The 25,059-nt window shown below is 44.5% G+C and overlaps 1 protein-coding gene across 1 annotated transcript in view; it reads left to right on the forward strand.

The window, feature by feature from the left end:
• NLRP12 (NLR family pyrin domain containing 12) overlaps positions 1-24,169 on the forward strand; it is a 61,092-nt gene extending 36,923 nt beyond the window's left edge. The window contains exon 6 of the mRNA XM_067019603.1: positions 23,952-24,169. Coding sequence (XP_066875704.1) covers positions 23,952-24,117 — 166 coding nt within the window. The 3' untranslated portion in view covers positions 24,118-24,169. The remainder of the gene's footprint in view (positions 1-23,951) is intronic.
• The last annotated feature ends 890 nt before the right edge of the window (positions 24,170-25,059 follow it).

Raw genomic sequence — 25,059 nt, forward strand, 5'->3', positions numbered from 1 at the left:
ACGCATCACCAGGGAGGACCCTGAGTCAGACTCTGGACCAAGCAAGATGATTGGCCAGAGACAACCCGGAAACTGACCTCATTACCATAAACCCTGAGTCAGACTATGGGCCAAGCAAGATGATTGGCCAGAGACAACCCGGAAACTGACCTCATTACCATAAACCCTGAGTCAGACTATGGGCCAAGCAAGATGATTGGCCAGAGACAACCCGGAAGCTGACCTCATTACCATAAACCGAGTCAGACTATGGGCCAAGCAAGATGATTGGCCAGAGACAACCCGGAAACTGACCTCATTACCATAAACCCTGAGACTGCAAGCCACGTGGCAGAGCAGTTCTCCTGGGTTCCCTCACCCTGCTGCTCTCTGCTTGGGAGCCCCTTCCCAAGTCTTTTGCTTTGTCAGCACGTGTCTCCCGGGACAACTCATCGCCGAGCGTTGGACATGAGCCCACTCTCGGACCCTGGAAGGGGTCCCCCTTCCTGCAACAACAGTACTTAGCTTCCGTGTCAACTGTGCCGAAGTTGAGAAGCCTTATTCTCAGAGACGATTGGTGCAGTGAGGATTTTAGGCAGTTTGGGAGGATGGTGTATCTTAGAATGACTGTCACGCCAACGACCCTTGCAATCTTGGTTTGCACCATGGTTCTGACTGGAGCTAACGGCACTATGGTTGGACACCTGCAGGCTGGCCAATGACCTACACCAGGTTTTGGATGAAAACATGAAATCAGCCACAATTTCACTACTGGGGACTTGAGCTAGGAAAACTTCAGACTATGCCAATGATCATTGGCAAACTTCACCAGGATGCCATGAGCATGCCATGCTGAGGACTTCTGGAAAGAAAGACCGGAATTTACTAGGAAGCAGAGGAAATTTGCACGTAAGACTTAGTGACTTTGTAACCTATGGGAGGTTCAAAAACCCAGACTCTGAAGACATTCCTGTGGACATCAGTAAATGTGCTGGCTACTCACAACTGCCCCTCGAAATACTCATTCAACTGCTGGACCCTATAATTAAACCCTTAAAGTATTAAATCCTGGGCTTCCCTGGTGGCGCAGTGGTTGAGAATCCGCCTGCCGATGCAGGGGACGCGGGTTCGTGTCCCGGTCCGGGAAGATCCCACATGCCGCGGAGCGGCTGGGCCCGTGAGCCATGGCCGCTGAGCCTGTGCGTCCGGAGCCTGTGCTCCGCAACGGGAGACGCCACAACGGTGAGGCCCGCGAACCGCAGGGAAGAAGAAAAAAAAAAAAAAAGCTTCTGAAACAGCTCTTCTCACAAGCCGTTTGATCACGACCAGACTTTTAAGGCTGACTGAACTAAGAGTAACTTGTCCCACTTTAACCCAATCCCTAGGCTGTGTCATAAGAAATCTGTGGGTGTGAACGTTGAGTACGCCTTGACGTGAAGGTATGGGTTTTCTGGTTTTTTGTTGATAGTATACAACTAGCAACACAGAACTCCCAGGACTTGAGTTTAATTAATGGTCACTCAAGGTCCAGTAGCTGGAATGGTTTGGGGAGGGCTACTGGGAAACAGCCCGTCAAGAGATGGGATGTCCCAATTCTTTTTTTTGTCCCAATTCTAATAGCTGGAAATTTCACTATAAATGGAGTATAAGCTATATAAATTATGAATCACTTATTTTTGTACACGTGTAATTCTATCAACTATATTTCAAGGGTTTCAGAATTATCCAATTACAAAGCAACACATGAAGCTGCATACCCCAAATCTAAGGACAGTCCTCCGGACGCAGGACTTTTCATATTTACCTATAGTTTTAAGGGTCTTGGCAGACCGCTAGTCCATTGATCCCAAGACCCTAGTTCAGGCACTTTAACTTCTGAGTAATTTAATTTGTATTTGATACAATTAACTCAATATTGGGTCGGGCAAAGTTTGGGCCTTACTGTTACAACTTTTTGGCTAAGCCGGTGTTTGAGACGCTCCTAGAACTACTTTACAACTTTCTGCTGTACGCGGGCCTCCCAGGCCTCTCGCGGTCGTGGCCTCTCCCTTTGCGGAGCACAGGCTCCGGACGCGCAGGCGCAGCGGCCACGGCTCACGGGCCCAGCCGCTCCGCGGCACGTGGGATCTTCCCGGACCGGGGCGCGAACCCCGCGTCCCGGGCATCGGCAGGCGGACTCTCAACCACTGCGCCACCGGGGAAGCTCCAACTTACAGCTTTCTAATGCCAACCTGTGTAGGCCCGATCAGAAAGCTACAAATTCCTTAAATATTCTGAAGGATATTTTGTCGTATTAAACCAAAATCTGGAAAAAAGCATAGGGATATGAATATGGCAGGTGTCCCCCATAAAGGCGGGGAAGTCTAGGCCTTTTCTTGCCGCACCTCAAGGCCTGCGGGATTAATTTCCCACCCATGGATTGAAACCACGCCCTACAGTGAAGGCCTAACCAGGAATAATTCCCTATAGGCCTTTTACTAAGCCCCAAACCCTCTTCTCGGCTAATTCTGATTAAAAAGTACTGAAATCCTAAGGGAAACAAGCTTTTCCTCTTGCTGCTTAAAGGGGCAAGTAAAGTGTTCCCGAGACACACCAGTGGGAGCCCTCCCACTCCACCCCCCCAGGACCCCCTAAACCTGCAAAACTGGGGTATTTGGAATTACTGGAAAAAAACAGGCAAATGCACACAAAAATGTGGGTATATAATTTTACTAACATTTAAATTTCACCAAGAGCTTGCTAGCCATTTGTTCAGACACTTAAAGATGGGCAGCTTTAAGGCTGCGATGCGTTGGACACAGCACAATATATATTCACCAGCTAGACAATCGAAGGAGTAGGACTACACCCTCAGGAGCACGAAGGCTAGGAACAAGCCCGCCCCACCGTTCAGGACTGAACAGAGGTCTTTGTCTGCTGACAGAACCTCCCCTTGACTTCAGACTTGAGACAGACCGAGGGAGTCTGTCAGTATACAAAAACCACTGCCTTCAGTAACAGGATGGACTGGCCGGAGCCAATTCAGGTCGGGGGCCAGTCGGAGGTGAGCAGGTTGGCTGGAGGCTGGAGATGTTGCAGCTGAAAGGCCAGCATCGGCAGATGAGAGCGGCCATCTTCTAAAAATCGTGTCTAAGATGCATTTCCCAAACAGGGACGCTCGAAATGGGAGCACTTTCCAATCGTATAAAACGGCAAGTACCCCCATTTTGAGCATCACGGTCTGAGTTGTTGCAACTTGTTCCTGGAGAAAACACCGGAAGAATCTCTTGACACTATGAACCTTGGTTCTAGAAACCCCCCAGGGCTTCCCTGGCGGCGCGGTGGTTGAGAGTCCGCCTGCCGATGCAGGGGACGCGGGTTCGAGCCCCGGTCCGGGAGGATACCACGTGCCGCGGAGCGGCTGGGCCCGTGAGCCGTGGCCGCTGCGCCTGCGCGTCCGGAGCCTGTGCTCCGCAACAGAAGAGGCCACAGCGGTGAGAGGCCCGCGTACCGCCAAAAAAAAAAGCGCCTAGACTTTGAACATGCCTGAAAGGTCACTGGTCTTGATGATGTTAAAAGCATAGTAACTATTACCTGGCACACCACTACTTGGAGAATGTTCATGTTTCTAGGTGGTATTGGTATTTCGCCACTAATTTTTATTCTCCCTCCGCCACTTGGCATGCACATGGCGGCGGGGTGACCGTTCCTGAAGTGTTACCTAAATTGACGTGGGCACCTGTAAGAGTAACAAGGCATTCACTGTACTGTAAGACACCAATTTCCCAGCGGATACCAGAATCCCAGCAGTTAATAGATAGCCTTCAGACAGGAGTTTCCAGAAGACAGTCTGCCCAGAACAGGACAGACGGGTCTTGAGCCGAGCGATCCCAAAAACCTTTGGCCAGAGGTGGCCTGAAGTCTGCTCAGCCCAATGAACCCAGTCCAGGAGGTCAGAAGGCTTGTCAAGGACCACCGCACTATGTCAGATGGAGGCTACCTTTAGTCCCGCCGCATGGCATGCGGGACCCTATCTCCCAACCGGGGGTCGAAGCCACGTCCCCTACGGGGGAAGGGGACGTCTTCACCACTGGACCCCCGGGCACGTCCCGGACGCAACTTTCTCAATCGGTAACACTCAAAAGATGGCGGCACTTCCCTTTAGAGAACAGAAAGTGCCCCCACAGTTTGAGTACCACAGGCTGAGAAGTTCCATAAGAGACATTACCACCAGCCGAAGGCCTTACCAGACAGGGAACTCCTGCAAAGGACCAAGATGAACCCCACACCTTAATCCCCAAATCTGGAAAATGCAAAGCAAGGTTAAGGAAATCTGACCATGGAAATCAAGCTCTTGGCATTCCCTCCGCACATAATTAATACGAGTCAAAATCCAATTCATGAGCCTTCAGCCCATGCCACAGAATTTCGGGTTGGTGAGATGGGTTTACCTTAAGTGGCTCCATTTTGAACCTGTTAGCCAACCGTTGTCACTTAACCCACCGAATACACCCCCAAACCCCAGGTAGCAAAAGACGAGACGTTCAGAACCTGCCTTAAATTGGCCCGCTTTGCGTGAAGACCGAAGCTTCCCAATGTGGATATATATCCCAAGTCATAGAGCACACACTACGCCCACACATATAGCTTCTGGACCCAAAGGCCGAAGGAGAGAAGAGCACACATAGAGTTCAAGGTGGAGATAACAGGGAACTCAGGGTGAGAGCAGGGACGAGTATCCCAATCGAACTTAAGAATACAGAAGGGAAGGCAAGTCCTCAAAGGATACAAAACTAAAGAAAATGGTTTCCTGGAGAGAGGAGAAGAGAATGGAAAAGTAAAAGTGAAATAAAGTGCAGGCGTAAACTTACAGAAACTTACACGACGCTGAGTCACGCTGCTTTCCTCTTCAGATTATGCGAGCTGGGCGCTCGGGGGCTCTTATATAAGCCAACGACCCAGACTTTGAGCGAAAGACCACTCCCCTCCACTGGTCTCCACCCACACCCACCCAGCCTCCTAAGGGGTCAGACCCACCCTCTCTTTTTTTTTTTTTTTTTTTAAACTGTTGACTCCTTTATTGTTTATAGCACCAGAACAAACTATTGGTGTAAACAAACTGGGGGGGGGGGGGAAGGATAGAAGTATCCCGAAGAATGTCATTTTACTTCCTGGGGACTCAGTTATTCATTCAACAACAGTTTACGTATAATATCGATTTGTCGTATTTACTGAGCAAATAAAATACACCAGGCCCTTTGCTAGTTTTCCGGGGTGATTGAGGTGACTAAGACCACGGATTTTATAGTCTAGAACAGTGGTTTTCAACTGAGGGTGAATTTTTTCCTCCCCAGGGGAGATTTGGGAATGTCTGGAGACATTTTTGGTTGTCACAACTGGGGTGAGGAGTGAAGTACAGCCAGCCTACAGTGGGTAATACCTGGGATCATGGCAAACATCCTGCAAGTGTACAGCCCCTCACAATACAGAATTGTCCCCGCGCAAAATGTGAATAGCGCTGAAGCTGCGAAACTATGATCTACGGAGAAGTAGGGTGATGGACAGAAATAAACAAACAAGCACACATCTAATTGCTCTTCATATTATTTCATCTGAATCTCTCCATATTCATATAAACATTGTGGGGATCACTTCTGTGTTTTTTAAATCCAATAGCCTATTCAAAACTATTTAAAATAGGTTTTAGCAACCATGAATATTAGAATAAAATTTCTCAAAGTGTTTTCGGTAACTTTTAAAAATGTGCACACATTTACTAAACGGATGCATATTTTCGAGGTCTTATTATTATTCTCCCTGTAACAAATCTTGGACAAGGAGTAACAAGTCCATGGAACTTGCTAAGGATGGTTGGATGAACTACAGAAAATATATAACTAAAACAGTAGAAAAATATATAAATGTGCTTTAACGCTTGAATGGCAGTACAGAGTATGCTTTTCCCATAATTTCATTAATCCCCTCATTTTAGACATTTTCAATTTTTATAAATTTAGGCTAATTTATTAATAGTGCTAGAATGAGCATTTTTATTATTTAAATTTTTTGGTTTTTTATTTAAAAAATTTTTCATTGGAGTATAGTTGATTTACAGTGGTGTGTTAGAATGAGCATTTTTTAACTTTCCTTTTTTGTTTTTTTCTCTTTTACATTTTCTTTTGCAATGAGGTGTTTTTTTTTTTTTTTGGCCACGCACCTTGGCTTACAGGATCTTAGTTCCCCGACCAGGGATTAAACCCGGGCCCAAGGTGGTGAAAGCGCCCAGTCCTAACCACCAGAACGCCAGGGAATTCCCTAAAATGAGCATTTCCGAGAGCAACTTTGATAGGAGTGGAGACATTTGTTTCTGATGTCTTCTACAAATCCATGTTAACCCTCCAACTATTCTCTGCATTTGGAAGTACTGAAATGAAGTGATTTGCCCAAGAACTACTTCTGACCTGGCATCTGCTGAGCCCACATGTAACCTGTCCACTCTTCTCCCATCCCACCTGGACCTCTCATACACCCCCAGCAAGCTCCCACCTATCACCTTGTTTTGTGTGTTTGCCACACAAAAGCTGCCCCGGGCAGCTTTCTCTTCCAGCCCTTCACCCTCATGGAGCACATTCCGGGCTGACCCCTACGTGTCTTTCATGTTTCCTGAGCTTAGCATTAATGTTAGTCTAATAACTAACCTACCAGTTCAATCATTTGTCTTTTGAGCTCAGCTCCCTGGGGACGATGGTTTGTCTTATTCACCTGGTCCCCCACCCCCAAACCAGCCCCGGAACTGGCACATTAGTAAAGGTGCAGGGAGCATTTGTTTTTCAGGGGGAAAAACTCTTTTAATGCAATTGAATTTAAGGAACAGTAAACAAAGACTTACATTCAAAGTTGATTTTTAAGTAAATTTAATGTAAATTAAATTTTACAGTAGACCCCATTGGATATTTCCCCAGTGATTCCTAACATTTGTGGTGAGACAGTTGTAAGATGACTTTTATTCCTCTGAGTTAACAATTACATACTTGCTTGGTCCAATAGCCTTTGCAATTTTGGTAATTGAATATGCTAAGAAAACCTCAAGTTTGAAACTTTATTAGGTGCTTTTTCCAATTTTTTCCCAGCTTTATTGATGTATAATTGATTTGTTAACTATTAACATTAATTCTCACATTAATATATTTCCTCTTTCATGAGCTGCTTTTTAAAAAAAATTTTTTTAATTTTTTTGGATTCAGAAATTCCAAAGACTTAAGACCTGAGATTTGATAGCCGGAGGTGGCCAGGGGAGGTTGGGACTAAATCAGAAATTCTTCCTGCTGAATTGAAAGGTCTTCATCTGCAAATCACTAGACCTCCTTGTCATTACAATCACCTGGACTCTCCACCTTCCCCACCCAATTCTTAGCTTTACCGGTCTGGTCTCCATACCAATCAGAATAGGGGTGGTTTTTTGTTTGTTTGTTTTAAGATCCTCAACAGTTTTTAAAAGCCTTTTACATACAGCATTCTTTCCTCAACACTGATCTACAGCCTGGAGGTGAATGGGTGATAATCCTATTTATTAAAAGGATTCCTCCCATTTAATCTAAAGTTACTGCTTTGTGATGAGGTTAAGGAGAAAAAGTGGGGGGATGGAAGGAGGACTGTTTCCAGACTAGATTAAATGCTTCTCTTGGGTGCCTGCTTTGCTTACGTGTGTGTCTGACACCTCTGAGACTTAATAGGCATCATTTAATGTACCTTGAGCACCTAAGATGTGCTGTTCTTAGTCCTAAATCCGCAGTCATAAGTGCTGGGGATACAATGGTATCTAAAAAGGAAAGAAAATCCTGACCCAAGTGGAGTTTACATTCTAAACAGCAAAGAGAGTTGACAATGAACGTAATAAACCAATAAAGTAAGCAGTTATGTTAGAACATCACAGGCTATGGAAAAGACATAGAGCAAGATCGTGAGTGTTGCGATGATGCAGTGGGTCTACTTCTCCAGAATTTTCCAGCTATTTAATTGCTTACTTCCCTGATTTCATGCAAGACTGTGGATCACATCATGCCTCCTCATGGACCCTTCCTCCAACCAGATTTTCTAAAATAGCAATTCATGATATTCACCTCCAAGCTGTGTCTTTATACTTAATATGTACAGCGAGCTGACATTATAAGCTCATTTGCTTATTTCTTTATCACCTGTCTCCACAACTAGAATGCAAGCTTGGTGAGGGGACGACATTTTCGGTGTCGTTCAGGGCTGTGTGTACCAGTGCCTGGTCCATCACAGACATTCACACAATAAATGAGTCAGAGGTTCACACAATAAATGAATCTGTCAGGTGAAAAAAAAATTATCAAGTCTGGGAGAAGAGAGAATCCCTGTGACTGTGTATCTGTGTTATGATAATTTTACATTTGATAAACAAAAGCAGGCCTTCCCTGGTGGCTCAGGGCCACAGCTAAGCAAGCCCACGCGCCTAGAGCCCGTGCCCCGCAACAAGAGAAGCCACCGCCATGAGAAGCCCGCGCACCGCAAGGAAGAGAGTAACCCTTGCTCGCCACAACTAGAGGAAGCCTGCGCTCAGCAACAAACACCCAGCGCAGCCAAAAATAAATCAGTAAATAAATTAGTTTTTTAAAAGATGAATTTTTTTAAAAAAAGGAAAGAAAGAAAAACAAAAGCAAAGTACTTTTAGTAACACCCATTGTGAACGGAGCAGAAGCCTTTGGGAGGCATTTTAGAGTTTGATCACAGTTGCAGAGTGCCTGGGGTGGAGTGGGCTTGGAGTGACACAGCCCTCTTTGGGAATATTTTCTCAGGCATCTTTGCGAGTTCTGTCCTGGTTTTCTCCTTCATTATCTTGTATTTCCTTCAGGGTTCGGTACATTGTGTGGGTAAGAAATCCAGTTACAAAGGGAGAGTTTGTGGGGTTTTTGCCTGACCTACTATCTACATTCAAGCTTTTCGAGGATGGCCATTCCTTTTTTTTTTTTACAATGAATTTATTTATTTATTTTTGGCTGCATTGGGTCTTCGTTGCTGCACACAGGCTTTCTCTAGTTGTGGCCAGCGGGGTCTACTCTTCATTGCGGTGCATGGGCTTCTCATTGCAGTGGCTTCTCTTGTTGCAGAGCATGGGCCCTAGGTGTGTGGGCTTCAGTAGTTGTGGCACGTGGGCTCAGTAGCTGTGGCTCGCGGGCTCTGGAGTGCAGGCTCAGTAGTTGTGGCCCAAGGGCTTAGCTGCTCTGTGGCATGTGGGATCTTCCCAGACCAGGGCTCGAACCTGTGTCCCCTGCATTGGCAGGCGGATTGTTAACCACTGCGCCACCAGGGAAGTCCAGGATGGCGATTCTTAATAATATTGGTGATGGAATGTACATGATAGATAAGAGAGAGGAAGGTATGAAAGATGAGATTCCAAGTGTCAGGAGTGTGCAAATGTGTGTTTGGAAGTGCTGTTGATTCACATGGATGAGAAAACATGGATGTGCCTCAGCTTTAGGGGGAAGCAGAATCATGAGTTTTAATTTTGAGTGTCCGAAGGCACCTTGTAAAATCTTGGAACCACTTACCTAATTGAATTATTCAATACACTTTCCCGAGTGTCTGTCAAGCTCCAGGGTCTGCCGGGGCTCTGAGGACACACATATAAAGCATTCAGTACATATATATTTAAATCACGCCACTCACATCCTGTTTACTACTCCAGCCTCAGTTTTCCCATCCAACAGATCCCTCGGAAGGTTGAAGAAAGAGGATTGTTTCTATATCTGGGTACCACTGTCTTTATGTCAGAGACTGTCCATCTCTATTCCCTTTTATCCAAAAGAGCGATTCAGCCTTACAAATCACTACTTTATTGATGGATGGCTTAAAAAAAAATAAGTTCCATGTGAGAAAGAAAAAAAAAAGTAAGGAATTGCAATAGGGATTGTAAGGGAAGCAAACTTTTATGCTTTTAAGGTTCTTGCTGGCAGTTCCTGAGAGTTAAATTGACATAAGTTTGGCTAGCAGGAGGAAAACATACACATTTACAAAAATACACAATGCTTCATAACATAATGTTGTGAGTCATCCATTCACAAGGCCTTTGCTAATTTACTCTGTATCACTGTGTTCCGATTTTATTACCCATGCTGTGGAAGCAAGCTCCATGCAAATTTATTTAATACAAGTTTTACATGACACGGGAGCCTTCACGAGGACTCAAGACGAAAGGAGATGGTAAAACTTACTTGCTTTAAAAAAAAAAATCAATAATCACTTTTTTAAAAAATTGGAAAGTATAGTTGATTTACAATGTTGTGTTACTTTCAGGTGTACAGCAAAGTGATTATATATAATAGGGTTGGCCCAAAAGTTCGTTCGGTTTTAAGAAAACAAAAGACACATTTTTCATTTTCACCAAGAATTTTATTGAACACTGTGTTCACTAACCGAATGAACTTTGGGGCCAACCCAATATCTATATATTTTTTCAGATTCTTTTCCATTATGGTTTATTACAAAATATCAAATATAGTTCCCTGTGCTATACAGTAGGAACTTGTTGTTTATCTATTTTATATATTGTAGTTTGTGTCTGCTAATCTCAAACTCCCAATCCATCCCTCCCCCCCCTTTCCTCCTGTTTATTTTCTATGTCTGAGTCTATTTGTTTTGTAAATAAGTTCATTTGTGTCATTTTTTTTTAAGATTCCACGTATAAGAGACATCATATGATAAAACCTACTTGCTTTTACATTGGGTTATATAAGAGAGGTGTCTAGAACTCTCTCATTTACAATTTGTATTAAATAAATTTGCATGGTTCTTGCTCAGCTTCTCATCCTTAATGACAAGAATGTGACTTCCTTCTGAATAAGAATGGCATCTGTCATCTGGGAATTTCCCCTTCCTCTTTTTAGGAAAAAGAAGGAAGGTCAGAGTGTTTTTCCTGTATTTGCGGATTCTGGTGCCTTTCACTCAGAATAGGCAGTGTGCCAGAGCTGCATAGTTTGGGGTGGCCTGCAGCGAACTCCTTCAGGGTGAAGACTTTCTCAATAGGAGAGACGGACTGAGCTCATCTCCAATCATAACAAAGGAGAAACGGGGATTTGCAGCCAGCGTAGAGAGAGGGGCTCAGTGGATGGAAAATCACTGAGAACAGTTCCAAAGGTGGAACTCTTGACTTAATGAGTCTCATAGGATTCTCGTTAAGGCAGGTCAAGGACTTAGACATGAAATAGAGGGATGTGGAACTTGATCAGATATATCAAGGGTGGGGGAAATGATTTGGTCGAATTCTTTGCTAAGACCCGGCTTGGGCCTGTGGAAGGCAGGCCCAAGAGCAAGGTCAAGGTCATTAGTCCCTCAATTACAAATGCCACCTGGGGGTCGAACGGAAAGACTAGGGGGCCAGAGCTGGGGAAATTGATGCAAAAGTAAAGGGCAATGGAGGCGGGAGTGGGAGTGGGGATCTGAATGGGAAACGGGGACTTGGAGGCAAGGATTCCGCCCTCCTCAGCGGGAAAGACATTCACACCCTCATTCAGTGCAAAGAATGAAATTTGACAGCTGTTTCAGAGAGTATTTTGAATATCACCGGAACACAAAGAGTAGGCCATACATATGTTAATAATGGCAAACAAACTTAATTCTATTTACTATGAAAGCTCTTGGAGTGTCGAGTTGAGGGGGATGGGACATACTCTCATTCTCCGGATTTCTAAGAAATTACCAAGCCAGAACCGTAGTTTTGTTTTGTTTTTAATTTTTAAATTTAATTTAATTTATTTTTTTATACAGCAGGTTCTTATGAGTTATCTATTTTATACATATTAGTGTATATATGTCAGTCCCAATCTCCCAGTTCATCCTACCCCTCCCCCCTAACCCCCCACTGCTTTCCCCACTTGGTGTCTGTATGTTTGCAGTAGTTTTTTAAAATAAACGTGGTTTTTTTAAGACACTTTTAATTTTAGAACAAGTTTAGATCTACAGAAAAACTGGAAAGAGTACAGAGTGCCCATTATACCTGTGACCAGTTTCCCCTGGACATTAATACATTATTAGTCCAACAAGGACCTACTCTATAGCACAGGGAACTCTGCTCAATACTCTGTAATAGCCTCAATGGGAAAAGAATTTGAAAAAGAATAGATACATGCAAATGCATAATACCTGAAACTGCTGAAAATCCTGTATACCTGAAACTAACACAACATTGTTAATCAACTTTAATTGTTGAATTGTTAATTGTTAATCAAATTTATTCTTTAAAATATTTTTATTTTATATTGGAGTATACTCCAATATAAAATAAAAATATTTTAAAGAATAAATTTAAAAATACATTATGCGGGGCGTCCCTGGTGGTGCAGTGGTGGAGAGTCCGCCTGTCGATGCAGGGGACGCGGGTTCGTGTCCCGGTCCGGGAGGATCCCACGTGCCGCGGAGCGGCTGGGCCCGTGAGCCGTGGCCGCTGAACCTGCGCGTCCGGAGCCTGTGCTCTGCAACGGGAGAGGCCACAAAAGTAAGAGGCCCGCGTACCGCAAAAAACAAACAAAACATTATGAGTACATTAGTATGGCAAATTTGTTACAATTGTTACCGATATTATTATTATTAGCTGCAGTTCATACTTTATTCAGATTTCCTTAGTTTTATTCTCTCTCTCTTTTTTTTAACCTAATGTCCTTTTTTCCGTTCCTGGATCCCATCCAGGACATCATACTACGTACAGTTGTCATGTTTTCTTGGGCTCCACTTGGCTGTGAGGGTTTCTCAGAGTTTCCGTATTTTTGACAACCTGGTCAGTTTTGAGGCATTCTGGTCAGGTATTTTGTAGAATGTGTGCTTCAGTTGGGATTGGTCTCTTGTTTTCCTCATGATTCGACTGTAATCATGGGTTTGGGGGAGGAAGACCATACATTTCAGCATTTCAGTGCCTTTTGATCACATTTCAAGGGTACATTTTTTTTTTTTTTTTTTTTGGCCTCACCACAAGGCTTGTGGGATCTTAGTTCTATGACCAGGGACTGAACCTAGGCCCTCGGCATTGAAAGCTCGGATTCCTAACCACTGGACCGCCAGGGAGTTCCCTTAAGAATACATACTGATCGAGACTCTCTCCTTGACCAAACTTCAGTCAGCCTCCCCTGAGGCCTGTAGGGGAGCAAAACTGGCCACCCTGATATGCGTCTCTTTGGCATGAGGTTTTTTTTGGAGCTGAAAATAATCAAGGTCCAAAAGACTCAGGAAGAACATTTGACCTTCCCCCTAACTGCTTAAAGAATTTAAATGGTGGGTCTGTTCCCAGAATAGAGCTACGACCAGAGATGTCTGCAAAGAACATGAGCTAACAGTGGGGGAAACTCGGCAGGACCTGGAGATCAGAGTCCACTTTGTCCCATGGTCCCTGCCCGGCCCAGCAAATCTTTGTCTTCCAAGGATTTGCTTTTCCAGCTCCAGGTGAATTGGCTTCCTCCCCTTTCAGGTCCCAAACCACCAGCCCCAACATCCTCTCTTGTCTTTAGCTGAAGGTGGCATTTAAGATAAGAGTGTAGGGCTTCCCTGGTGGCGCAGTGGTGGAGAGTCTGCCTGCCGATGCGGGGGACGCGGGTTCGTGCCCCGGTCCGGGAGGATCCCACGTGCCGCGCGGAGCGGCTGGGCCCGTGAGCCGTGGCCGCTGAGCCTGCGCGTCCGGAGCCTGTGCTCTGCAACGGGAGAGGCCACGACAGTGAGAGGCCCGCGTACCGCTAAAAAAAAAAAAAGAAAAAAAGAAAAAGTACAGTGTGGAGCATTTTAGCAAGTTACTCAGTTTTCCTGGGACTCTCCTGTTAATCTGTCTCATGTCAATTTAACTCTTACATCAGCCAGAAGAACCTAGAAGACTAGAAGCACATTTCTTCCTCCTGGCCAATACTGACCAAGACTTTCTCTCTCTTTTTTTAAAAATGTGATTCATTCATTCATATTTGGTCGTGCCACGTTTTCGTTGCAGCCCACCAACGTTTAGTTGCGGCAGGCATGTGGGATCTAGTTCCCCTGACCCGGGCTCAAACCCACATCCCCTGCATTTGGAGGCAAATTCTTAACCACTGCGCCACCAGGGAAGTCCTCTGAGGCTCTCTCTTTGACCGAACTTCAGTCAGGCTCCCCTGAAGCCTCTTAACTAGGCCTTAACTTGACCTTTGACCTGTCTGTGGCCTGCCCGGTCCAGTCTTAGCAAAGAATCTGGCTGCCTCCACCCCCGTCCTTGATATCTGGTAACTCCTGGTATCTGATCAAGTTGCTCATCCTACACCCTTGATGTTTAAGTCCTTGGTCTGCCTTTAGCAAGAATCCTGTTAAGCCAGTTAGTAAGAATCCCCCTCCCTTGATGTCTCCTCCTAGTAATTTTCCATCCACTGACCCACCTTTACTCTGCTGTTGGCTATGAGTCCCTGGATTTTAGCCCAATCTCAATCCCCTATGGCAATGGTCACAAGTCTTATTTATTTGTCTGAAATAAAGTCTTTACCAGTTCTTAAAGTTTATTTTATTTTATATTGGAGTATAATTGATTAACAATGTTGTGTTAGTTTCAGGTGTACATCAAAGTGATTCAGTTATACCTATACTAGTATGTATTCTGTTTCAAATTCTTTTCCCATTTAGGTTATTACAGAATATTGCACAGAGTTCCCTGTGCTATACTGTAGGTCTTTGTTGGTTATCTATTTTATTTATCTATTTATTTTGCGGTACGCGGGCCTCTCGCTGTTGTAGCCTCTCCCGTTGCGGAGCACAGGCTCCGGACGCGCAGGCGCAGCGGCCACGGCTCACGGGCCCAGCCGCTCCGCGGCACGTGGGATCCTCCCGGACCGGGGCACGAACCCGCGTCCCCCGCATCGGCAGGCGGACTCTCCACCACTGCGCCACCAGGGAAGCCCGGTTATCTATTTTAGATATAGCAGTGTGTACCTCTCAGTCCCAAACTCCCAATCTGTCCCTTCCCCCCACCCCACTGCCTGCCCGCCCTCCCCAGCCATAAGTTCATTCTCCAAGTGTGTGAGTCTGTTTCTGTTTTAAGTCTTTACCATTTTTCTTTCTTTTTTTGCCCACGCCATGCCACCTGTGGGATCTTAGTTCCCTAACTAGGGATTGAACCTGGACCCTCGGCAGTGGAAGCGTAGAGTCTTAACCACGGGACCGCCAGGGAATTCACGAGTCTTTACCAATTTTACAAGTGTCCAGTGGATAATTTTGTTGTCTTTAACACTTGTTCCAGAAACTGCACTGTCAAACACTGGGAGCCGTACCATTTATTCTAGGACTCCGTGCTCAGATGGGTTTTACCGATGGTGCACTTGTTTACAAAAGAGAGTACATGCCAAAGTGATGAAGGGTTGGAGACGAGGGGGGAGAGATGGGCCATGAAGGACCTCTCTGGTCAGCACTGGGAAACTAACATCTCAATAACTGGGCCCTGTTATTCGCCCTCTGGACTAATTTTTACCAGCTACTCTGTGCTGTCCAATACAATAGCCATGTGTAGCTCTTTAAAATTAAATTAATTAAATTAAGAATTCAGCTCTTCACAACAAGGTCCTACTGTATAGCACAGGGAACTATATTCAATATCCTGAGATTAAACCAGATGGACAAGGATATAAAAAAGAATGTATAAGGAATTCCCTGGTGGTCCAGTAGTTAGGACTCCACGCTCTCACCACCAAGGGCCCAGTCTCCGTCCCTGGTCAGGGAACTAGCCCCACAGGCTTCGCAGTGTGGCAAAAAAAAAAAAAAAAAGAATGTGTATATATATATATATATATATATGTGTAACTGAGTCACTTTGCTGTACAGCAATTAACACAGCATTGTAAATCAACTATACCTTAATAAAAAAATAAAAATTAAAAAAAATTTTTTAAAGGTAGGGAAAAAAAAGAAAGAATTCAGCTCCTCAGTCTAGAGTTGCCAGGCAAAATACAGGATGCCAGGTAAATGTGAAAGAGCCGATGAACAATGAGTGACTTTTGAGTATTATTTTTCTGTGTGTAACAGGGAAGAGCTAAATCTGACTACACATAGCATCTGTATCTTTTACTTTAAACTGTGCTTTCCGCCACTTTTGTTCACCGAAAGGATGCTATCTATACATAATGGCCTGCCTCCGGGAACCCTGCCCTTCTGCCTGAAGGTTAAACCTAAGTGCCTTTGTTCAGGGAAGTATCCTGAGCCTGTCCGCCTGTGAATGGCTGCAAGAAAGACGAAATTAACACATCCCCTCCCCGAGGCTGGCCATTCCAGGAGATATTTGCAAACTTTATGGCCTTTTTCTTTACTTCCTCATCTCCTCCCCCTCTCTGTTCTATTTTTAAAAACTGGCATCCAAACCCGGATAAGATGGTTATGTTGAGACTTCAGTGTGCCATTTTCTCGGTCTGCTGGTTTTTCTCCCCTCAATACTTCGTCTCCCGATTTATTGGCCTGTAGTGCGGGGAACAGAGCGAGTTTGGACTCGGTAACAAGTATAAGTATGTCCCAAAGAGTGCCTATTTATCTGAAATGCACATTTAACAGAGTATCCTGTATTTTTTTTTTTTTTTTTTTTGGTCCTAAATCTGGCAACTCTCCTTCAGCTGCAGGAACACATTTCAAGTGTTCACAGCAGATGCTGGACCCATGGCTACCATGTTGGATAGCACAGATATTATATATCTGCATTCTCACAGAAAGTTTCACTGGACAGTGCTGATTTATAAAATGTCTTTTATGGAAAGAGTCTGGGAGATTGGGAAGGACATCACAGAGGGAATGGAAATTGCAGTCAGGGCAAGCATAGGGGTGTGAAATAAAATTCATATTTTATGGCAAGACAAGAAAAATTTAAAGATAAAAAAATTCTCTGCCTCTTGGCCTCCCCTCTTCCCCCCACTGTGCATTGTATATCTGCATTATGCATCACCAAACCTAGAAGAGCAACGTTCTAGCATCAACAAGACAGCTCCTTAAAAGATAGGATTCCTTCTAGAGCTTATAAGGGGTCACATGACCCACCACGATGTTGCTTAGACCTGGATTATGTAGACTGTCAATAATACGTCATTTAGCATACAGCCCTCTGTATCTAAAAACTCATATAACTGTGCCTTGTTTTCTAAGTGGCAGAACAGTTCTCAGAGCTTTCTGAGATGCTCTTCCAAGGCTATGATCCTCTAATTTGGAGATTTCCATTTCTTTCTTAGATCGACTGATTTTTTGTTAAAAAAAATCACAGAGGTCTAGAAATTAGGGGAGAGGTCTAGAAAATATGGTTCGATTCCAAGGCATTGCAGCTTCTGGAAAAGAGATTTCAGGTGTCCAGGTCATTTCAAAGAATGGCTTCTCATGAGCTTCCTGCAGCAAGATATTTTTGACACATAGAGCAATGATAGCTCACTTAGGGAATTCCTCTTGGATTACTGGAGAATCCTGAAGAGGATTGGGGTGGAGCATAATCTCATTTTCTCTATCTGTTTAGGATTTGTTAGGACAGCGTTTTAGTTTACAAAATCCAGTTTCGCTGAATAGTCCTGAAGATTTTTTTTAAAAATAAATTTATTTATTTATTTATTTTTGGCTGTGTTGGGTCTTCAGTGCTGCACGCGGGCTTTCTCTAGTTGTGGCCAGCGGGGGCTACTCGTTACGGTGCGCAGGCTTCTTATTGCAGTGGCTTCTCTTGTTGGGGAGCACGGGCTCTAGGTGCGCAGGCTCAGTAGTTGCGTCCTGCGGGCTTCAGTAGTTGTGGCTCGTGGGCTCTAGAGAGCAGGCTCATTAGTTGTGGCGCATGGGCCTAGTTGCTCCGCGGCATGTGGGATCTTCCCGGACCAGGGCTCGAACCCATGTCCCCTGCATTGGCAGATGGATTCTTAACCACCGCGTCACCAGAGAAGTCCCTTCCTGAAGATTCTTGTGAACAGTTTATTTGTTCATTAGGTATTAGTTGAAATCTATTTTCTAGGTCCTAATTCAATGGTAAGAAAGGGAGATGTAATTCCTTGGTACTTGGAGTCCATGTCAAGGGCTCAGAACTTGAGAAGGCCAAGAGTTATAGCGGTTGGGTAGAGGGGTTCAGTTCAAGGGCAACTCCCTGTGATTTGGGATCCCAGGAAAGAAATTCTCAAGAAAGCATCAGGAGGAAAAACTTTTCCTCTTCCAAATCACGTCTAGTAGTTGGAGGCCTGAAAATTAATAGCAGGAGAAAAGAGGTTTAGTAACAAGTACATGAAGGAGCTCCCAGTAATGAGAAAGTTTTATGTATCAATTTAGCTGAAGGAGGGGGCATTAGGATTTCTGTGGGAGGGGATGGAAATTTCTTTCGGCCTTTTTGATGCTAAGAGCAGTCTGTCTCAGCAGCGGAATTTGCAGGAAACTTCCCTTGGAGGGAATGGTTAAGGGCAGCTGTTTTTTTGGGAGGCAGGTGAAGGAAGCTTATCTAAGGATTTCTTTCTGCATCTTCAGCAGCTGAAATGTTTTCACTTTGGGGTGAAGATAACTTGGGGATAAAAGGGACTTCCCTGGTGGTCCAGTGGTTAAGACTCCACGCTTCCATTGCAGAGGACTAAGACGCCTCACAGTGCGGCCCCCCCCCCAAAAAAAAATAATTTGGGCACGAAAGATTATTATTTTTCTTTTTCTGCGGTACGTGGGCCTCCCACTGTTGTGGCCTCTCCCATTGCGGAGCACAGGCTCCGGACGCGCAGGCTCAGCGGCCGTGGCCCACGGGCCCAGCCGCTCCGCGGCACGTGGGATCTTCCCGGACCGGGGCACGAACCCGCGTCCCCTGCATCGGCAGGCGGACTCTCAACCGCTGCGCCACCAGGGAAGCCCACGAAAGATTATTTTATCCAAACTCTGGGGGTCCTGTGGGCCCCCATTTCAAAAGGAGGTAAGACAGGCAAACATAGTAGGGTGGGGAGGTATGTAAGAAGACGCTGTAAGAACCCGCATTCATAGGATAAAGAGTTTAATCTGAAAGGCTCTTTTTTTTTGGCCATGCCTACAGCTTCCTTGGCCCTAGACAGTGAAAGCGCAGGAGTCCTAACCACTGCAGCACCAGGGAATTCCCTCCTGAATGCTTTTCCAGGAACTCTTATGAGGCTGGCGGGTGGAATGATGGTGCCCCTGAGTAAAGCTGAAGCTTCACAAGTAGTAAGGAACCTGATCTCTGAAATAGAAGCTTCATGAGAGCAGAGAACAGGTCCGAATGAATCAACTGGTGTCTTTCCAGGGCAGTTGCATCTGTGCTCGATATTTGAGTCAGTTATAAATAGGGTCTTAAGTTTGATTTTTTTTTTTTTTTAACATGGGCGATCGGAAGTCAATAAAATGTTTTTCTGTACAGGCTCCACTGTACCCATTTCACAGATGGGCACACAGACCCCGGCAGAGTGCGGCCCAGCTGCCAACTAAGGTAACTGGACTGGAGAGCACATTTTGGGTGAACATGGAGAAAGAAGAGGGGTTGAGTAGACAAGAAGTAAACTTTGAGGAAGTGGTGTCAACCCCCAAGAAGACACATGTCTGCAGTTACCCAGGACTTTCTTTTGGAGTGAGGACTCCTGTTTAGTGGGGGAGATCTGTGACTCCACACGTGAAGTCCCTTGCTTGGGCCACCTGAGCTGTGACCACCTTCTGCATCCGAGTAGGGAGCACCTCAAGGACAAGGCGTTAGGCAGACACGTCCCTGGTATCATTCGGCTTGGGTGCTGGCCTGCAGCAAGCTTGTTGAGTAGCTCAGTTAATTATGGCTCCACTTAGCAAATCAGCATGCCAAGTGCTTAACAAGCATGCTTTCATTTATTTACCCAGGCCACGAGTAAGTGCAATGGCTAACACGGTTCTCATTGTGACTTGAGAGCCCAGAGATGTCAAGTCACTTGCTCAAAGTCACGGAGCTTGGTTGTACAAGCCAGGATTCACACTCTGACGGTCGAAGTAAGACTCGAGATCTGATTTGTGTTCTTAGCTCCCCCTACTGGAGGCTTCCGGTAATTTTAGTTTATTTTTTTTTGGCCTCGGCTTGGGGGGATCTTAGTCGCGCGACCAAGAATTGAACCTGTGCCCCCTGCAGTGGAAGCATGGAGTCCTAACCACTGGACCGCCAGGGAAATTCCCTGGTAATTCTTAGTCTAATTCTTAGATACAAGGGCAGGACTTGTATCTTCTCGGTGTGATCAAAGAAAGTCCAGAAAAGCTCCCTTCCTGCCAAGATCAGAGCTAAGGGCCGTGGAGTGTTTGCTCGGGGATTCGCCTTCAGTTAGAGAAGGCAGTCAGGGTAGAGAGTGGTTATAGCAGAGTCCTCGAAGGCCTGGAATTCAAATAATAATAGTATATATTATTCTAAATAATAAAAAAGCAATAGTGGTAATAACAGTAACACTTACTACAAGAAAAATAGCAATACTTATTGTAAGTAATAATATAGTCATTTTAAGCACTACTAATAGTGATAATAGTAATACGTATAGTAATATTTATAGTAATACTAATTACTATATTAGTAATGCTTATTATATTACTAGTAGTAATGCTTATTACTATAATACCAATATTTATAAGTAATAGTGGTAATTCTTATAGGTACTAACAAAAAATAGTGATAATAATGGTAACACGTTACTATGAAAAAAATAATAAACAATAGTATTACTTATCACCACAATGATGTAATGGTAGTTTCCCAATTAATGAGATCTTATCACAAGTAAGACGTGATGTCAATCACTTTACATAGATGATTTCCCCCTATGCCAGACCTCATTTTGCTCTTCTCTTAAATGGGGATATTAAAAATCTCAATTTTGGGGGTGGGGGAGGGATAAACGAGAAGGTTGAGATTAACATATACACACTAATATATATATAAAATAATCAACAACAACAACAACAAATCAACAAAGACCTACTGTACAGCACAGGGAACTCTATTCAATAGTCTGTAATAACCTATACGGGGAAAGAATCTGAAAAAGAATAAATATATGTATAACTGAATCACTTTGCTGTGTACCTGAAACTAACACAATATTGTAAATCAGCTATACTCCAACATAAAATAAATTTTTTAAAAATAAATTTATGTATTTATTTTTGGCTGCGTTGGGTCTTCATTGCTGTGGGCTTTTCTCTAGTTTTGGTGAGTCAGGGCTACTCTTCGTTGCGGTGCGCGGCCTTCTCATTGCCGTGGCTTCTCTTGTTGTGGAGCACGGGCTCTAGGCATGTGGGCTTCAGTAGTTGTGGCTCACGGGCTCTAGAGCACAGGCTCAGTAGTTGTGGCATACGGGTTTAGTTGCTATGTGGCATGTGGGATCTTCCCGGACCAGGGCTTGAACCCATGTCCCCTTCATTGGCAGGCAGATTCCTAACCACTGCAGCACCAGGGAAATCCCAGGAAGCTCTTTTTCATTTGGAGATATCGCCAGGATTCACTGTTGGAAAAAAAAAGAAAAAAAAAGATGCAGGAGAGTGCATATAGTATGGGAGAAATTCATGTTACCAATCCAAGTAACACAGACAGCAAATAGGTTATACCTACAGGAACTCCATTTGTATGGGTGGTGAGGAAACATGATTGGGGGTGAAAGAAACGAGGGTGGAGTGAGACCTGTCAAGTGCGCTGCCCGGCTCCTCGGATCTTAGTTCCCCAACCAGGGATGTAACCCTGCTCCCTCAGCAGTGAAAGCATGGAGCCCTAACCACTGGACCGCCAGGGAGTTCCCTAGAACTGTCAACTTTTTTTTTTTTTTGGTCAACTTTAAAAAAAATTATTAAAAATTTTTGGAACCAGGTAAATTTAATTAAATATATCCTCTTATTTGTTAAAATGTAGAATATAGGGCTTCCCTGGTGGTGCAGCGGTTGGGAGTCCGCCTGCCGATGCGGGGGACGCGGGTTCGTGCCCCGGTCCGGGAGGATCCCACGTGCCGCGGAGCGTCTGGGCCCGTGAGCCGTGGCTGCTGCGCCTGCGCGTCCGGAGCCTGTGCTCCGCAACGGGAGAGGCCACAACAATGAGAGGCCCGCGCACCGCGATGGAGAGTGGCCCCCGCTTGCCACAACTAGAGAAAGCCCTCGCACAGAAACGAAGACCCAACACAGCCTAAATAAATACATTTAAAAAAAAATGTAGAATATAAGAAAAGAAATTGGAGAAAAGTTATATCCTGTAGACTGCCTTTTGGAAAGTCACAGTGTTGTACCTTAGTGTCCTGTAGGGTCCGAAGAAAAATTTTAAAAATCAAACTTGTGTGACTCTTCATTTTCCAAATTCTTTTCAATAATACTTTGGGTTTTTAAAAATTTCTTTGCAGGCTATTTCACACCCTACAGACATCAGTCTGGTGAGAAGAGTTCTGTGAAAGGCAGTTAGCACAGGTCATCTGGGGGCCAGGACACAGGGCTGTTTTAAGGTCATTGCATAATAACAAAATGCTAATATTTTACCCATCACTTGACAGCGTTTCATTGGCCCTATTTTATAAAAGGAGAAGATGAAGACTGACATTAAAGGCATGCTGTAGCAGGACAAGTGGTGGTGCTAGGTTTTGAACCCAGGACCCCGGCACTTAAGCGGTCCCATCTGTCACGTGATACAGCCTTTAGAATTCTGGTTTCCTTTATCGTGTCCACGTACCAGGCCAGAAAAGGAAATGTTTGCAGGGACGGCGTCTAAGCTTTGGCTGAAATGGCTTTGCTCGGAGCGCCCCCTGGTGGCCGGGGCGGGAAAGCGCGTCTCTGATGACTGCATGTCGGAGAAAAGTCAATTTGGATTTAGGTCAAATTTGGCTTGTTGGTCCGCATCCATAATCTTTTGTATACACTCCCATTCCTAGTAGACCACTCCATCTCCCCTACCACTCCAAGTCTATTTAAACTCACAGTCCTTGATTCCACCTGCTAAAACATCCACCCTGCAAACAAGTCCCTTCCCCCCACTGGCTCCCCCTGGGTGGTTACGTCTGACGCGGATGAGGAATCGGTGTCTTTATGCGCTTGCCCCGCCTCCACTCTGGTCTCTCTGGCATATGTTCTGAAGCTAGACCAGAATGTTCTTTTCAAAACGCAAATAATTATCCTGACATAAACCCAGGTCAAAAGAACTTAATGGACCCCAGTGTCCTTGTAAAGCCAAATTCTTACCAGCGCTTACAGGGACCTAAATAACCTTGTCTCTTTTAGTTCTGCATCGTAATTGCTCTCTCTCTGCCTCATTAGATTTCAGCCGCTGATTATCCCTTATTTCTTTTCTGACGAGTGTTGTCTGCACGACTCTCTCTGCCTGGAGTGCTTTTTGCTAGCTAATCACCAGCCTGATTATCCTTTTAAACGTAAATGCCATTTCCTCAGAAAATATGTTCCTGACAAGACCGAATTTCCCTCTTTTTTTGCACAACAGACCACATTTTTTGGAGTCATACTCAGAAGCTTCTACTATAGCTATGCTTTTTTTTTTTCTTTTAAAGAGAGGAAATTTTAAAAAATAGGAAATCAAATGTTACAAAATGAACAAGAAGCATACTGGGTATGCCGGTCTCAACCAGTACCTGATCCTGCTGTCAACTGGCAGGAAATAAAGACAGAGGATCATTGCACCAGGAAGGTGCAACCGAGAAAATCCAGACTGTGGGACATCCTTACAGGTCAAATGGCTCAGGTTCTACAACATAGATTATAACAAAGGGAATATAGTATTCCAGAGAAGGGTCTGGGTGATGGGGAAGCATCGGAGGAGAAGGGAAAATTATTTCTGTGACTTTATTATGGTGTTTCCTCAGTCTCTTATTTAATGATGTATTTCTGTATCTTACTGGGAATGTAAGATGCTTGAGGACAGAAGTTATTCTCGAGTTCACCCATCCAAACAGCAGTACAGTATTTGGCATGGAGTACTGCCCCCAAATATTTTTCTCAATTAGTTCACTAAAAAAATGAATGATGGGGCTTCCCTGGTGGCGCAGTGGTTAAGAATCCGCCTGCCGTTGCAGGGGACGCAGGTGCGAGCCCTGGTCCGGGAAGATCCCACACGCTGCAGAGCAACTAAGCCTGCGAGAGCTACAACTACCGAAGCCCTCACACCTAGAGCCCGTGCTCCGCAACAAGAGAAGCCACCGCAAAGAGAAGCCCGCGCACGCGCACCGCAACGAAGAGTAGCCCCTGCTCGCCACAACTAGAGAAAGCCCGCGCGCAGCAATGAAGACCCAACGCAGCCAAAAATAAAAATAAATATATATATTAAAAAAAGAAATGAATGTTAGCAACGTATTTTATCTAACCCCAAATATCCAAAACATTATCATTTCAATATGCAATCAATATGAAAAATTTATTCATGAATTGCTTTATATTCTTTTCTGGGGGGGCCGGGGGGGACTAAGTCTTCAAAATCTGGTGGATGTTTCATACTCATAGCACATCTCATTGCAGACCATCCACATTTCAAGTGCTCAATATTCACATGCAGCTCATGGCTACCATATCAGACTGCTGTGGTTTAGACCCAACCCTTTCTCCTTCAGTGTACAGTCTAATTCTGTTTCCTTTTAAATCAGAAAGAGCCCCCAACTCAATTCCTTCTTCTACATCTTCAGTATTTCCTCCTGCTCTGTCCCCAGCCTCTTAGAGTATGGTGTGAATGTCATCCAGACAATAGGTAATGACAATTTTACCTGGCATTTTTACAGTCTTCTCTATCCAAAAGGGTCCAAGTTCTGATTCTGGAATTTTTTTCAGAGAGGCATATGGCATGAAACAGACACAGGAGAAGGTAATTAACAAAAGCAACAAAAGTGACAGAGACAAGGAGACGCCCTGGAGAGGAAAAGAGAGATACATATTAAATGTGGACAGATACAGAAGGAAGGAGAAATGCAGGGAGAAAGAGGGTACGGATTGGGGAAGAGAGGCAGAGGAAGACAAAGCAAGACAGTCAGTGAACTAGAGACAAAGGAAAGAAACAGGAGAAGAAAGATAGACAAAGAAAAATAAGAGAGACAAAAGAAAAAAAAACCAAACATAGAGTAAATTAGGGATCAGAGAGAAATCATGAGCAAACAAGATTTTTAAAAATTAAGAGGTTCTTTGAGATCATTTGTA

Source organism: Kogia breviceps, chromosome 18 (assembly GCF_026419965.1).
Source record: "Kogia breviceps isolate mKogBre1 chromosome 18, mKogBre1 haplotype 1, whole genome shotgun sequence".
Taxonomy (NCBI): Eukaryota; Metazoa; Chordata; class Mammalia; order Artiodactyla; family Physeteridae; genus Kogia; species Kogia breviceps.